The sequence below is a fragment of the Tupaia chinensis genome, unplaced genomic scaffold (assembly GCF_000334495.1).
Source record: "Tupaia chinensis unplaced genomic scaffold, TupChi_1.0 Scaffold146140_1, whole genome shotgun sequence".
Taxonomy (NCBI): domain Eukaryota; kingdom Metazoa; phylum Chordata; class Mammalia; order Scandentia; family Tupaiidae; genus Tupaia; species Tupaia belangeri.
In genome coordinates this window covers 1983163-2000453 of record NW_006205995.1, presented here as the reverse complement: position 1 = coordinate 2000453, position 17291 = coordinate 1983163, and the positions used below count along the sequence as shown (strand labels likewise).

The window sequence follows — 17291 nt, the reverse complement described above, 5'->3', positions numbered from 1 at the left end:
AAACACAATGAGATGACTATTGACTCAACGGCAAACATTTACTTATTTATACATGAGCTTAATTTTTCAGTCACTAAAAAAAAAAGTTACTCAAGAGACATAGTCATATTGGCAATACAATACAAATGAAGTGGTGTTTGGAAAATCAATCCATTTATTTGATTCCCTCTAGAGAGCTAATTCCAAGACAAGCATTATACCAACGGCTATATACAATGATTCAATGAACTAGGTTATTGTTAAATTTTTATTGACTCAACGGCAAACATTTACTTATTTTATACATGAGCCTAATTTTTCAGTCACTAAAAAAAAAGTTACTCAAGAGACATAGTCATATTGGCAATACAATACAAATGAAGTGGTGTTTGGAAAATCAATCCATTTATTTGATTCCCTCTAGAGAGCTAATTCCAAGACAAGCATTATACCAACGGCTATATACAATGATTCAATGAACTAGGTTATTGTTAAATTTTGAAGGTAACAAATCTGAGGTAGGATAAAAAAATGATTGCAGGGGCTCTACCCTGACCATGTTCTTATCTGATCATTGCTCTTGGCCTTTGGGGTCATGGAAAGGAAGAGAGGAAGAAAATGTTGAGCAAGAAGGATGATGGGATGAGAGGAGCACTCTATCATTTGAACCCATTGAGTTGTAGAACAGAGTTAGAGGACTGTCTCTCCCTCAAGTCACTAAGGTGGTGTGAGAGCTCATAGATGCCACCCATTAAAGATATCTCTTGCTTACCCACACTAATAGAGCTAAGCAACAATGCAATCATGCCAAAAGGATTTTTTTAATTTGAATTTGAAATGCATCGTATTTTTTTTACCCTATAGCAGATATAGGAACCTAACTATCCTTCACTCAGGCTATTACTATGAATAAGTTAGCTTGTATTACCTGAATCTATACCTAGCAGAGCAGAGGTAAGTAGCTAAGGGATGAATTGAGAAGGGAAGGGACATTCTCTGCTCATATGTGGATAAATAGGAGCTAACTGGCATAATTCATAGGACAACTCAATGCTGAATTTGTAAATACTTGAATGTTGCTGTCCCACTCCTACTGAAAAACAAAATAAGCACCTTTAGCCACACTAGCAGGTGTGTTTGACCCCAGGTGCCCAGATGCTGATGTGACTTTTCTAATCAATGCAAGTTCTTCTACCCTGGACATTTAAATGTTGTCAGGGCAGGGCAGCAAGGATACAGAGGGAAACCAGACAGGTTTGCTGCTGGCCCATCCTTTCCAAATTGTGCTTTGTGGAATTGGGTCTTTAGGGCTTCAGTGTCTTCTCAGATCATTTCCTCTATAAACTTTGACCTTTGTCTTTCTTCTTACATCCTGGTTCTCTGGTTTGGACAGAATTGGGTGACTTGAGAGCTCCCATCTTGCTGACAACCTATACAAGGCATGTTGATAGCATGCCACAGGCCACCGAATGTTCACTGCGAGGATGATACGATCTGGCAAGGATGGAGGGTTTCTATGAGAACTATTGATGAGGAACGCTCCCCAGTAGGTACTGAGCAACCTTCTTTAGTTACCGAGGTACTTGTCTGAATTTCTTGGGACAAAAATCATCTCCAGGAAGTTGCTAGTCTCGTCTGGGTGCAAGGACAGGTCATGTACTTTCTGCACGTTTTCGACACACCTTCCTTGCAATGCCCGCACGTGGAATCGTCTCAGAAGTGTAACCAGGATGACTTTCATCATCACCATGGCGATGTACTTTCCTGCACAGGCACGGGGTCCAAAACCAAATGGCTGAAAATACCTGTAAGGAACCTATGAAAATGATGAGACAATTAGTCAGAGTATTAAAGGCTAGAGTCATATAGTCTGTTTGATTCACTCTGAAAACACTGGTCAATCAGGAGCCTCTATTCTGGGGTCTCAGTCATACTGCTCCTTCACTGAGATGAATGTAAATCAAATGATCCCCTTTCTCCATCCAGTTTGATTCAGCCCTTGTGATACATATCCAATCCCAGACAGTCCCCACGTTTGCTTTTATGTTACTGTGTGGGAGTAAAGCAATGCAAATCATTTTAGTATAGCCAGTATCAGTTCTGTGGAATAGCTACAGCTTTACTGCTATTTTATAAGCCACTAAACCAAAGATTGTTTCCATGTGGTGCAATACAACCTGATGAAAAGGGACAGATGCAGGCAAAGACGTGGATTCCTGAACCATCAGTGCCAGGCATCTGTGTTTGGTTATAGAGAAAATTAATGAGTCTGACAAATGCTTCTCTTATCCATATCCAGACTCCCATAGCGCCTGGCTTATAGTAGGTTCTCAATAAATTTTTGTGAACTTGACTGATTTGCATGGCATTATTTGAATTAGTTACTGTCATGTTTCTACATTATATCCAAGTGCAAAGAGAGGGCACTAAGGGAGCTATCTAGAGGATTTGAGTTTAAAAACACTGTTGCCTACAGTTTGACCTAACGGAGGCAGAATCTTCTGCATATGTCAGTTACAGAGAAAGAAAATGCTGCATCTGTTTTAACTATTGAGACCTATTTAGAATGAAACTTAGTGCTCATGACACCATTTGATGAACCAAAGGTAGAATGGAAAAGACAAATCTTTTGATCTCATTTGGTTTCCATCCAAAACAGAAGAGGACACCTCTTTGCTTAGATGATGTTACAGTGGAATCTGTGCGATGATAAAGCAATATGTTTAAGTGGAAAATTAGGTTGTTGGGCTAAATAAATTTGGACTGATTTTTACCCAAATCAAGGAATTGGATTTTTCATCTTTTGATCTGTATGTGGGCCGCTATGTGGATACTTTCCAGAATGGGAGACCTACATCCTTGACTGGGGAGGACGAGTGTGGTAGCCATGTTCCAAGCTAGGGGACATGTGCTCTTCGTGAGGTGGAAGAGGAGAATGATTAAAAGAATGAAATATACGTGGCACACGCACGCAGAACCAGAGTAGATTTAGCAGCTGACAGAATCAAGAGTGGCACACCCAATTTTAAGGAAGGGCTCTTACGTTCTTTGCAAAATTTTCAAGACTAAATTCATTGGGCTTGGGGAAGAACTCGAGTCTATGCATTCTTCCAAGGTTCAGAATAATGTTAGTCCCCTTTTTCACTGGGTAGCCATCAATCACATCATCTTGTAAAGCTTTGCGCATGACCAAGTCCACGACAGGCTGGTACCGCATGCTCTCATAAATGAAACTTTCTGTCACTTTTAATTTTGGCACATCATCAATCTTTACGTCTCTCTCACCTGTGGGAACAGATAAACAGGACAAAGAAGGTAATGTTAATTTCAATATGCGATGAGCATTAGAGCTTCTATTTTTTCCACAGAACAGTTTGCTCTTGGTTGAAAAAAAAAATGATGTCTATAATGCTAATGCATACCAGCAACCGGGGCTAAAAAATGTTATATCTGATCTGCAGGGTATTTTTATAAAAATTCAGATGTGGAGACAATGATCTTAAAACCCAGATGATTTCATAGAAAAGCTTGAATTTCCAGAAAAATCAGAGAATTTGGCAACATTAAACTCACATTCCCACACGGCAGCAATAGGCAAAAGTTAAGTGACCGATTTTCCCTTTAGAGAGGGTGCACACTCTGCAGTTCCATGTAGACCACACCCAGCCTGCTTCCAACATTAATCTTATCTGCCTGGCCTCTGTAGTCTTAGTTTTTGTCCCCTGCTCTCAATTCTAGAGGACATTCATTCATTCCCTGTTGATTGGTGAGCAAACTAGCACCACAACCATCCAAAGATGCATAGTTAAAATAAGAAGGTAAATTAAATCTATTTCAATGAAATTGTCTCCGCTGGTTGCCTGTTTATAATGTTTCACTGACAGTCCCTTCACATCTCTTCAAGAACTATCTGTTGCAGCAGAGTGGTAGGAACTCACCTCTCTCCACCATTGTGAAAGAGGTGCCTCAGATCAGCCCCAGGTGAGCTGGGGAATGATGGACACCCCCATTGTCTCAGATTGACCTGACGCTAGTTAAAGAAACTCAGATTACTCCCAGGCTTGGCAAAGTTAATGAGTATTTTCAAATGAGCTGCCAATTTTGCAAAGTCAAAAACAGCCAATGGTCCTGATGAAACCATTTCCTGTATAATGAAGTCATTCAGGAACAGTCTAGTTTGGTGGCATAACTCTTTAATAGCCCTTCCCCTTACATACTGCTCTTTGTACGTTCCAGAGTCAAATGAGGTCTATCTGTGGTGGGAAGGTAAAAGGACAGAAGATGGAGAAGGTGACCAAAGATGTTCACTAAGAAGTAATTACCAAATTTGTGTATGGAACACATGAGAGATCATGGACACATGTGCAAATGCACATGTTTGCAGAAGTCTGATGAAGTAACTGGGGGGACATCGAGATGCACAAATTCTTTTAACCTCTCAAGAAAATTGTATTAAAATTGTATTAAATGCTTAGAGTCTCAGAATCAAAATTCTTCCTTGTTTCATGAACTCCATCCTTTTGTGGCGCTCTTTCTCTTCTCTCTATTGAGCTGATTCAGTTCCCTTTCTCCCCCTAAGCCATGAGCCCCATGTAAGTGTAGAGATGGCATGGCTTGTTTGCTGCACCTGGCATAGGCCCTGATAACCAGTATGGAGGCACTTGAGAAAATATTCTAGACTTTGGAGTCCAGATGTTTTTCTGGCTTCTTGCTCTCTACTGTGCCAGGCAATTTCCTACCAATGTGGCACATCTACAGACCCCTTCTTTCACATATTTAACCCTGCTATGAACTTCCACTTATTGCCAATGGCTTCAAGCAGCACTCAAAATGGTTTTAAAAAGCGGTGCCTTTCTACAACCAAATAACTTGTTTCGCAGGGACTGTTGAAGGTCAATAGAGAAAAGCACATATCATATGATATCTCTCTTGATACCTGTAAAAATAGGAAAAAAATCTATTCTTTTAATTTTTAAAAATTTCTTTTATTTTTATTTAAAAATATTTTATAATTCAATCACTGTATATCAATACAGCTTGTAAAATGAATTTCCCCAGTATGAATACACTGTATATTAGTTCAGTTAAATATGTCATCATACACATTATCATCAATGGATAATTTTCCATTTTGTGCCCCTTAAGTGTTTTGCTTCTTTATTTTTCTCCTTGATTCCCTATGGAATACTACTCAGTCATAAAAAAGAAAAAGACCCTGGTATTTGACAGAAAGTGGATGAATATGGAAGATTTACTGCTGAGTAAAGTGAACCAGACTATGAAAGAGAGACACAGTATGTCCCCACTTAATATATACCAAATGTCTACAATCTATGGCAAAAGCAGAAAGATTGGAAGATATAGTTGTTTATATTATAGAACTGCTACTTAAAAATACTTAAAAGCAGGAACATGCAACAATTACAAAGGTAATAAATATTAGATACAGTGTGGGGGGAGGGTAGGAAATGGGGGAGGGTGAGCAGAAGTAATTTTTTTGTTTGTTTGTTTTAGTATTTTTAGATAGGATCCTGCCATATCACAGTCTTCCTGTCTCAGCCTTCTGAATAACTAGAATTACAGATGTGTCCCACTGCACCTGGCTTATAGGGTGGGCTGGGAATCAAACTTTATGGCCTCCTTCTCCCCCCACCACCCCATGTGGCCTCAGTCTGCTGAGTGACAGCATCTACCAGCAGGTATTACTGTGTCTGGGTCAAAAAAACCTGTTTTTAAAGTTCTATTATTTATTTAATAAATTCTTACCAACAACAGTCTGGATTTCCTTCATTATTGCCTCTTCAACTGTAGGGTGTTTTGTAATGAGAAGCAGCATGAAGTACACAGAGACAGACATGGTATCAGGTGCAGCAATCAGCATTTCCAGTATAGACTGGTTCACATTCTCTCTGGTTAGATCACCGCGTTTCTGAACAACCAAAAGAAAGAAAAATTGGTAAAATGAATCAAAGTTTCAAAGAGTGAGGGGAGGTGACACTTAAAAATCAACAACCTCAACAAAATAAAATAATGGAAATGATGTGTCTATTATTGTCTAAGAACATTTTACATGACTGGAAGTTGAAAGATGAACAATTAAGCCAGCTTTCTATGTATTTAGTGCATTTGGTCTCTCTTTGTCTTCCCATGTTGTATTGGGACAGAATAACGGTTAGTCATACTAGAATAGCTAATATGTGGGATATTTGGGCTGGGTATTATAGAGCTGTTACAGAAAATACTTAAAAGCATAAACATGCAACAATTACAACAGGTGATCATTACACACGTATATGCAAAGAGTCATAACATATGCTATAGGGGAATTATGGTTAGTCCATTTCAGTACCTCAGCAAAAATCAATTCAGTGGCAAAATCCATACAATCTTCAAGTTTCTCTGCTTTGGAAATTCTGTGTCTTTTTTCTTCTACTAAAATGTCTATGACATCTTTCAAGTCCTTGCTGGGGGAAAAAAAAGTCAAAATATAGTCTATTTGTACTCAGTTTAGACAGCTAATACAACTGATTAATTTTTTCATTTGTTTTGATAAAATGATCTACTTTAGTTGAAGCCATTGATGTTGAAGAGTATTTTCTCCCTGGGTCAAAATTCAAAGTTTTTCATCATCAGCCTGTAAATGCCCATTTGGATCCCTCTTGTAAAGTTAAAAGTTGGCTCTACACCCATTGGTGTAGATGTATACATTTATACATCTTAATTTATACACCTTTCAAAACTGGGAGAACTGAGTTTAATGACAGTTTTCAGGTAATAGAATGTCTTTGACTTACAACATGTATTATATGAATGCATCTGTGAGTCTGCTGCTTGGAATGCTGAGTACATTTTGCAAACAAAACAATAATGGGTAGGTTACTAGTCTAGCCTACAAACATCTATATAGAGTATTTTGTGTGAAAAAGCCTTAAATTTGCCAAAATAAAAAAAGTAGAAAGCAATACTTGTGTATTATCTGGAATTAAAAGAGCCAAAAATATAAAACAATAAATGTGGGGGTCAATGTTTCAATATTTATGCTTATAAATGCGTGTTTGAAAAGTATTGACATTTGCAAGGGTATGGAAGAAGAGATGAAAATATCTCTTTAAGTCTTTATTACTCTAGAACATAGGCGGTATAAACTCCTGTGCACTAACCATCAGCAAGTGTTATAAATGAAGGGAATGTTGCAGAGCTAAATTCTGTAGAAATCTAAAAGAAATCATATAGTTTCATATAATAAGTTTCTATAGGCCTGGTAACTAAGACCAACACAAAACTAATGACCAAGAACTACACAAATGAGACATTTCACACCACCACCACCACCAAATATGATCACATAAGAATACTCTATCTAATTGATTCATGTCACAGTAAGTTCTGGTAGAAATAAAATAAAATGTATAAAAGTCAAGGGTCCAAATCATTCACCTAATACTTGTCAGCCACACAAAAATATATAAAGTAACACCAAGTTTGTTTCCTACCTAGAAACTAATATCATTGAACTTCACAATTCAAACATAGGATAAATTGGGGTCTTTAAACAGGTTTTGTAACTTTTAGATATGGATCATTTCAAATAATCTGGGAGAGCTCAGGAAAATACGATGACGAAAGGGGAAAACTAAAATATTTAGTGCCCATTATTTACCATGTTCTGTGCTAATATAGTATCTCATCAACCTATATCCCCACTCTAGAAAGTAGATTATATTTTACTTGAATAATTTTCCAAAATCATTTAGTTACTAAGTAGCAAAGGAAGGATGTAAACCAAGATTGTCTGCCTCTAGGTCCCATGGAGGTGGCAGTATGTAGGGACTGGCTACTTGGAGTGTAAAATTCCATTGATTAGTCTGTAGGCATTAGATATTTGTCCAGTTTTTTGCCTGGTTAGATTAAAACTGAGCAAAGTCATTAAGTGTCAGAAAGACTACATAGTTCTAAAAGGATTAATTCATCAAGAAGATCTAGCAATTATAAATATTTAGGCACCCAATGCCAGGGCACCCAAATATGAAAAAGAAAGACAGCTATATCTAAGGGGAGATACAGACTGCAACACACTAATTGTTGAGGATTTCAACACCCCACTGTCACCACTGGACAGGTCATCTATACAAGAGCTAATTGATACCATAAACAAAATGGACCTAATAGACATATAGACATATATAGAACGTTCCACCCCACAACTACGAAATATACTTTATACTTTTTTTTCTCATCTTGACATGAAACATTTTCAAAGATTGACTACATTATAGGCCACAAAACAAGCCTCTATAAATTTAAAAGTTTAGAAATGCTACCCAGCATCTTCTCTGACCACAAAGAAATCAGCCACCGAAAGAGCCCTTGAAAATACACAAAAACATGTAAAACTACACAACCTACAATACTATAGTTGAACAATTTTTCAAACTACTGAATAAATCAAGACTGAAATAAAAAGATTCATTAAAACCAATAATAATAAACACACCACGCTCTATAACTTTTGGGACATAGCAAAAGTAGTCATAAGAGGGAAGTTCATAGCTATTAGTACTTACAAGAAGAAAATAGAAAGGTGGCAAATAAATAACAACATTACTTATCAAGGAACTTGAAAAGTAATAATAACTCTCCCCTCAGTACAGAAGAAAAAAAAGTAGTAAAGATTACAGCTGAAATAAATGAGGCAGAGAATAAAAGTACTATTTAAAAAGTCAATGAAACAAATTAAGATAAAAAAGCATTAAATGGCAATTTTAGGAGCCCCCAAACACGTAACACATAACACATTTTACACACACACACACATATATGTATATATAAATCACACATTTTATTCATTATATTCTCTAGAAAATATTTGTTTTGAGACCACCATCAGTTCTTACAAGTTGAATTATATTCAAATCATCCAGAAGCAACATAGCTATAAATTGATTGTCTTCATTTTTCCCATATATGGAAGATAATTTAAACAGATATTAATGATAGGATCAGCCAACCCTCTTCAATGAAAATATACTGCAATGTCTTGGTTCCAGAGATGAAGCTCTCAGACCATGCACTTGGACCCATTGCTAAGAAGGTGCCCAGCCAAAGATTTCTCTTACTCTTTGGTCTGTTAAAATGCAGCCAAATTGCTGTAAAAAGTATTTTATCAACAATCTAAACAACAACTCCCTTGGGAGCTCAGGACAGCAGAAAATTCACTGAGGAGGCCAATAACAGCAAAGACACAACAAAAACACAAACAATTGACTTATAAATCTTCCAAACTTGTGTTACTTACACGGACTTTTCGTATTTTTTGTATAGCCAAGAAATCTTAAAGAAGATGTCTGGTTTGATAAGGAGAGCTTGCCATGCATCAAAATAACCCTGGATTTTACCCACGATGGCATTTTCTAGAAAAAAACATATGTGCACACATAGCAGTTGAGCAAAATGTCAGCCTAGGAAGGATGCTCTGAGCAGAGGACATTCCCAATAGATATTCCCACTACTGTGGCGGTCTAAGCTTAGTAGGGCTCCACCTTCATTTCATGGGCAAAGTTTTAGCCACGAGAATCCCAGTAGGTAATTTATTTTACGTGGCACCTAAATTGGCCAAGTTAAACAGGAGTTGCCGTCTTTCAAGTTTGTGTTGGAGACTCAACCATAGTCTCACCCTTTGGCTGAACCTTCAACTCATCCCTGTTTTTGTGGACAAAGGGAATTTGCCCAATATCACACTGCCAGTGTGGCAGGCACCCCTTATGCTGGACTATAGCTTTGTCTGACTTGAGGACAATGTCCTTTCCACTTTAGTGCGCTGAGTCCCTTAGGCTAATTGAGAGTTTAATATGGACTTGGTGAAAGGGAAATAAGCATACCTCTGTACAGGTTATGGTGATGCTCACAGTCTGGATCCATAAATGAACAGAAAGAGTTATGTATAATTTCGTTTACATTCTCCTTTCTAACAATCAAGGCTAGAGGAGGACCAAGGAGCAGGGACGTGTACAATATGTGTCTACCTAGCTTTAGAAAATATGTATGTAGAACCAGTGCACTGGGGTGGAAGAGTCCTTGTCTGGACGGGGTGTGACTAAAATTCTCAGCGTAAGAAGTGACTCCCGCTGAAACGGCAATCAGATGGAGTTTCTCAGATCTTGTAAGCAGTAGTTAGAGTAGGAGAGATTAGACAATGAGAGTTGGAGGGGAGGAAGGTGGGAGTGGGGAGCTTGTGGCTTGTCTCTTTACCCAAACGTGAGAAATAAGGTAATATGTGTTACAGCTCAATTGGTTTTGGCAAATGTTAGAACGATGCTTTGTCTGCCTAGGATGTTCTTCCTTCCATCTGTATGTGGCTCAGGGCTACACCTGAGTTAGGCTATGCTCAGCTTGTCTGCCAATGCCTTTCCTGTCCACCCTCTCCCTGATGGCTGTGCTCACTTTCACTGATACCCTTTTGTTTCTATCCTCTTACCCTACTTTGTTTTTCCTTCAAGGCACTTAGCATGGCCTAAAACATTACTAGGTATTTACGTGTTTGATTATCTACACCCCACACTGGAATGAAGCTCCCTGAAGGTAAGAATTTTTTCTGTCTTGTCACTGCTCTATCCCCAGAAACTGGAGCAGGGCCTGGTATAAAACAATCAATAAATATTGATTGAATAATGTATGAATCAATGAGCACTGCTGTAAATGGATTAAGGACACATCATGTTAAGCTGCTCATGCTTAATGTCAACAGTAGAATGGAATTAGTCCAAATGATTAATAAGTGTGTTGGTTGGTGGTAGAGCTGTGTGCACATGTTTTAACATTTGGTTATGTATCCTAGGGAGGAAAATAGCTTCCTGAGTGAGACATTTTGTTTGTCAGTTTCGTTATAAATATTAAATGGCAAATGTGTACATAAAGCGCCTTTTTGGCACATGGTAGATACAAAATTAATGGCAGTCATCATCATCATTTTTATCTGCAGCAGCAGTTCCACCATCTTTATCATATAGACAGAGTCAAGATTTTATATTTACTAGTTTTGAGGGAGGGATGTGTGCGTGTGTGTGTGTTTGTGGTGTGTGTGTTATGCCCACAGTCATGTCCCACATGATGTTTCAGTCAATGAAGGATCACATATCCAACAGTGGTCCCGGAGGACCAGTAGTCTACACCATATAGCCTAGGTGAGCAGCAGGCTATTCGATCTAGGTTTGTGGAAGTGCGGTCAATGGTGTTCACACAATTATAGAGTGACATGGCCTACTGACACATTTCTCAGAACATATCCCTGTCATTAAGGGATACATGGCTACGTATGTATGTGTGTATGCTTCTTGACCAAAAAGGAATGATTGAAAATGGTTAAAGGTATCCATTTGGTTAGTGGTAAGATGTTAATGACCAAATGAACAGATCACATTTGTTAAGTTTCAACTGTGGGTAACATCTTATTTCCTAGAGGAATGAGGAGAAATTAAAAAAAAAAATTGAAGTTAGCCTTTACCTTATGAAATTTATATCTTATATGTGAACAAGGCAGAAACACTAGGAGTAAAACCTTAGAAGTACATAGAAATGTTTAAATAAGAGAACCTACAAAACAGTACGTTTGCTTCAGACTGTCATCACTCCCATCCCCTTGTTCAATAAAGGACAGAAAGTCAAGGCAAGAGAATGAAAATTTCAGTACCGTCCAAAGGAATCCCGAGGAAGAGCATGTTAGAGGTGTCCAGCATGACGCGCCGCATAAGCATCAGCACGTCAACATAGCCCGACGTGTTGGTGACCTCTTCCAACCTGTCCAGGTGCGTTACGACGGATTCCACACAAATGGCCACCATCCGAACAAGGCCACGGCCCGACAAAGCTAAAGAGTACACATCAGAGAGTTACCCAACACAAACTCAAGGGCACACACAAATAATCAGGGTACACGTCAGAGAAACGACCATAACAAACTCAAGGGCACATACAAATAATCATACTATTTTGGATTTTTGTGTTTAAAGTTTAATTGCCCACAGTTTTTTTTTTTTTAATTCAACAATTGGACAGAAATGTTCGTATGCTGCTTTATACTTTTCAATGTTCTTCTAATTTTTGTAAGTATATACTAGCTTTATAGTTACAAATGGATGTGTGGGGGGGCCAGCAGGTGGCATGGTGGTTAAGGTGCTGGATTCCCACACAGTCGCCCAGGTTTAAGCCCTGGGCTCAGCAGTTTGAAAATCGCTCAGTGCCTGTGCATATGCGTGATCCAAATCCTGAGAAAAGAATGGAGGAGAAGGAACTGTGGTGTGACCATCCTTTCTAGGGGGTGAGTTCTTACTTTTTCCCTCTCTCTGTCTCTGGAAAGCACATGTGCCGTATAACAAAAACCTTAAAAATAAATAAATGCATACGTAAAGGAATTGATACAGATTATTTTAAATAAATTATTCAAAATGAAACTTTTCTTCAGTTTCTGGAAAATTATTCGTGAGACTAAATGAAACATTCAGTACACATAGTCACAAATCACAAATCAATTTTTTTCATATTTATTATATACATTTTCCTCTAAATATGATTTGACTTTGGCCAGAGTCCTATTTTCCAGAGTCACATGTCTCAATAGGTGGCAGGATATGACTATAGAAGGAGTCAGATCGGACCTACACTATTTGATCTAAGGTGCTTCCTGTTTAATTGTAGATTACTATGTATAAAACGCTAGTCTTGGGGCTGGCAGGTGGCATGGTGGTTAAGGATGTTGGACTTCCACATGACCGGCCATGGTTTGAGTCCCAGACCTGGTGGCTTGCTTTCCCCCTCTCTCTCTCTCGTCAAATTTGAATAAATAAATAAATAAAAACAACAACAACAACAAAACCCACTAGTCTTGTAAGTCACCAAAGGTGCCCTTATATGAATTTTGATTTCTCTTTTCTCTTCGAACCATTTCCAGGTTTATTTTACTCAATCAAATGGAGTAACAGCTAAGCAATTCCTTGTTTGCTCAGCAGCCTGTACCACTGAACTGGTAGCTTTTAAAGGACAATGGTGACCACTTATTAGCATTATATTTAAGTCAAGAGTACAGGGTGGCCCTCGGTAGGCATTTGTCAAATAGAGGAATGAATGAATGTATAAATGACTATAGGTAGTTAATTTGCTCTAATGTTGCCCTTGTTCTTCTTCTGACCATCTGAGCATGGCTTGAGGATCTTGATGGTAAGTGTCCATCATAGGGTTACTCCTAGAGTCTCCCTTGTTCTCTGCTCTAAGTTTCTTTCTCTCCTTTTTTTTTTTTTAAATTTAACTATTTATTTATTTATTTAATTTAATTTATAATTTGATCAGAGAGAGACAGAGTGAGTGAGAGAGGGAAAGTGAGAAAGCAAGCCACCAGGTCCAGTACTCCCATGTGGGAGTCCAGCACCCTTAACCACCACGCCACCTACTGGCTCCTGTTCTAAGTTTCTTTAAGCTACCTTGAGGAACAATCTCTCTCCCCCTTTTTTTTTAATGTCCTTTATGATTCAGACTTGCTGTTAAAATAAGATGAAAAATTCTGGGGAACTTTGTAGGCTTAACTCCATATTATAAGATTCTCTTATAAAAAATTAAAATAATCAATCAGTTAAGCTGCCGAACCCCACTCCTGAAAGCAGCCTTTGCAAACTAGAAGGGAGGCCTGAGAAGTGGCCCTAGACTCTTAAGATTTTCTCATATATCAAAAGGAAGGTTAGGTTGAGAGCACACTTTCTGACCATAGGAAGGACTTGGAAGATACGAAAGGTTCTGAGTGACTGCCACGTCCCACGTGGGACAAACGTCTCCCTAATGACTCAGATCTTTGTGTGGAAGGGCTGGCTTTGAACATCACTGCGGTTTTCTCTCAGGTTGATACCTGAGCTGCCTCTATGTTTGTGAGCTTGAAGCCATAGTCAAAATTACAGGCAAAATAAATTATCGTTGCTTTAGGCAGTGGTATGATATAGACATGATTTAATTTTTTTAGAGAGAGATTTTTGCTATAGGTTTCATGGAGAGTGCATGGGAGAGAGACAGGGAAAGACAGAGAGACAGAAAGTTAGAAATCACTCCCCAGGTGGGATGGCCACACCCAAATCCCTTCTCCTCCAATCTCCTCCTGGGATTTTGGGCACGCTTGCACACATGCTCGGCATGAGGTTCAAGCTGCTAGATTCATGACTTGAACTGTGGTTAGCCATGGGAGAGTCCAGCGCCTTAACCACTACACCACCTGCTGGCCCCATGTGATTTAATTTTTAAAAAGGATTGAATCTATCCAGATCAAAAGAAAATTGAGCAAGAAATCAGAGAGTTCCATCAATACAAGCAATTTTCTTGCTGGTTTCAGGAAACACATGCTATTTCTCCATCCCTCAGCCCCAATTCTATCCATAGATACACCCAATAAGTTAATACTTTTATCAATATTACCGATTTCAATACTAAAATCTGTCCCAAGATTTCTACCATGTTAGGAAACCAACCTGGAGTCTAACTCTAGAAGGAGATTCATCAGAAGGTAGTCAGAACTCTCAGCGATTATATAAATGTCAGTTACTACAGTAAACTTTCAATAAGCAATTAACCCCCTATTTTTGACATTTAATTTGGGTCCAGCTCTGTAGCATTTTTATTAGAAAATTTGATCTTCTATATATAGGGTTAATCTTAATAAGGTCACAAGGATGTTTTGATTAATTTAATTTATAAGTACTATTGATTCCACTCTTATTTATTAGTTCATTTACTTATTTAAGAGAGATTTTTGCTATAGGTTGTGTGCACTCACCAGAGACACAGACAGAGAAAATGAGAAATCACCCCCCAGGGGGTTGGCCACACTGCAACTCCTTCTCTTCCATTCTCTTCTCAGGATTTTGGGCACACATGCATATGTGCCTGGCGTGAGTTTCAAGGCACTGGGTCCAGGGCTTGAACTGCAGTTGGTCATGTGGGTGCCTTAACCACCATATTACCTGCTGGCCCTTTCTTTCTTTTCTTTTCTTTTTCTTTTTTTTTTTTTTTTTAAGAGAGTAGATTCTAGTCTTTAACATCTCTTATACTGGTAGTCTCTCCTCCATTCGCCCTATGTCACTGTAGTGGCTCCTAACTGTTTTCACTGCCCATAGTCATACTTCCATTAATCATTCACTCTGGTACCAGAAAGATTTTTCTAAAATGCAAATGTGTTCATGTCACTCTACTTAAAATCTCTAGTGTCTCCTCATTGCTTTTGGGATAAGCTCAACTCCTTGACTTAACAAAGGGGGCTTGGTGATCTGGCCCTGACTGCTCCTTGGTCTCATCCCAGCAATCTATGCCAGGCACGAGGCCTACTGACAGGCTCTTGAATGTGTCATATCTATGTTATGCCTTTGAGCATCTCATTCTTTAGTTCTTGAACCTCTTTGTCACACTGTCTTAATTAGCAGCTTGTACCTTATTTCCAAACTCATCTTAAGCATCCACTCTTCTGAAGTCTCCCCAACCCCTCAGTGTACTTCAGTGGGCCCATTCATCTGTGTTCCATATCACTGTGTGCATACATTTAACGCCACCATCACCGAGGACAAGATTTAGTGATGTTTGCTCTGCCCCTTACCAAGCTTCCCCATCCCTTGTTAAAAATTCCTCAAGAGCAGGGGCAATGTCTTGTTTGTCATTATATTCTTGGCAACGAGTTCAATAAGGAGAACAGTAGGCTTAGTAGCGCTTAGAGATTCTAGTAACTCATATATGTCAGAAAATACTGATATGTGAAAGTCTACTCCTCAGTATGAGTTCATGTGGTCCTAGTATACCTGGACCAAATGAAAAAGTGAACTAAAACTTAGACTTAATTGTTATATTGCAGCATTCTTTCGTTTTTTAAAGTAATAGCCTTAGAATGCAAGTTCTACAATATTTATTGCCTTCTGTGAATGAGGAAACTGAAGCTCAGAGACGCTAAGTAACTTGCCCAAAGTCATATACTTGGTAAGTGGCAGTGCTGAGACATAAACCCACAAGCTCTAACTCTGAGTCCTGCACTTGTCCCATTAATCCATTCTGCAGTTTTATAAGGTATTAGGAGTTCAGTCTGCCCCAACATTAGTGGTTGACTGAATAATTAATTGCCTTTTGGTTATCCAGGTCCTAATTCTCAGAATTTATACATATTCTAGTGTATTATCTTACATGGAAAAAGGGACTGGCAGAACTGATTAAGGTCAGGGACAGTGAGATGGAGATTCCTGGGAATTATCAGGGTGGGCCCAACCTGATCACAGGGGTCCTTATGAGCAAGACATCTTTCCTGGCAGAGATCAAAGTCAGAGAGACGCGATGACAGGAGGAGGGGCAGAGAGCTGCAATGGGGAAAACATCCCGCCCACTGCTGCTGGATTTGGAGATGGAGAAGAAGGCCACAAGCCAAGAAGTACAGGGGCCTCAGGAACTGAAAAATCCCTTAAGCTGAAAAAGGAACATAGGCTTGCCAGCGCCTTGATTTTAGCCCATGTCAGACTTGACCTACAGAACTGTTAGATAATAAATGTGTTCTTTTAAGCCATTTGGTCTGTAGTAATTTGTTATAGCAGCATTGAGATACTGATACACTGGGGTCTACAACAGAGTTGTGCTGTCTTGAGGGGTAAGAGTGACACTCTGCGGGCACAGACAGAGCTCTGTCCTGTCTCAGTAGCCGTACACTTTCTAGGTGCACTGTGGAGGCTGGCTGGAGGGAAGGACAAGAGTACAGGATCAGACCTAAAATCCGTCTTGCCCTGATTCCATCACTGCCAAGGTTTCCAGGGCATGGTTGTCATCCTTGATGTTAATGTCAGAGGTTGGACATGTGTGTTCCCCAACAGTTTCATTTCCAGCATGGTAGAATAAAGGGGGACAATCACAGTTAAGGAGGCTTGGAATGGGATCTTGGCTCATCCATTACTTGCTATGTTGCCTGGGTGACAATCATAACCTCTCTAGGACTTTAGTTCCTCAACTATAAAATTCAGAGATTGAACGAGACAACACATCTATACACATATCCTTCCTGGTTCGAAAATTCTCTCATTTCATTCACAAATTGCTTTCTATTACCACATTTGGACTGTCAGCTAATGATTTAGCAAACACATGGTTTGGCCATGTTTAAAGCAAATCTATGGCTAACATTCTTCATGGACATGATCTCAAGTATACAGCTCAGTCTCTTCTTCACATCCACGAAATCCACAGCAAGACAAGCCTCTGTGGTGGCTACCAGTGCAGGCTCTGGGGTTACACCCTGGGCCACTGTTCAGACAAGTTACTTA

At 39.0% G+C, this 17291-nt stretch overlaps 1 protein-coding gene across 1 annotated transcript in view; it reads right to left on the bottom strand.

Annotated features, from left to right (window-relative positions):
* Positions 1-362: 362 nt before the first annotated feature.
* The window catches only part of CYP19A1 (cytochrome P450 family 19 subfamily A member 1), a 34884-nt gene continuing 17955 nt past the window's right edge, over positions 363-17291 (bottom strand). The window contains exons 4-9 of the mRNA XM_006168754.3: positions 11666-11842; positions 9275-9389; positions 6329-6443; positions 5746-5908; positions 3023-3264; positions 363-1795 (exon numbers count right to left, since the gene is read on the bottom strand). Coding sequence (XP_006168816.1) covers positions 1547-1795; positions 3023-3264; positions 5746-5908; positions 6329-6443; positions 9275-9389; positions 11666-11842 — 1061 coding nt within the window. The 3' untranslated portion in view covers positions 363-1546. The remainder of the gene's footprint in view (positions 1796-3022; positions 3265-5745; positions 5909-6328; positions 6444-9274; positions 9390-11665; positions 11843-17291) is intronic.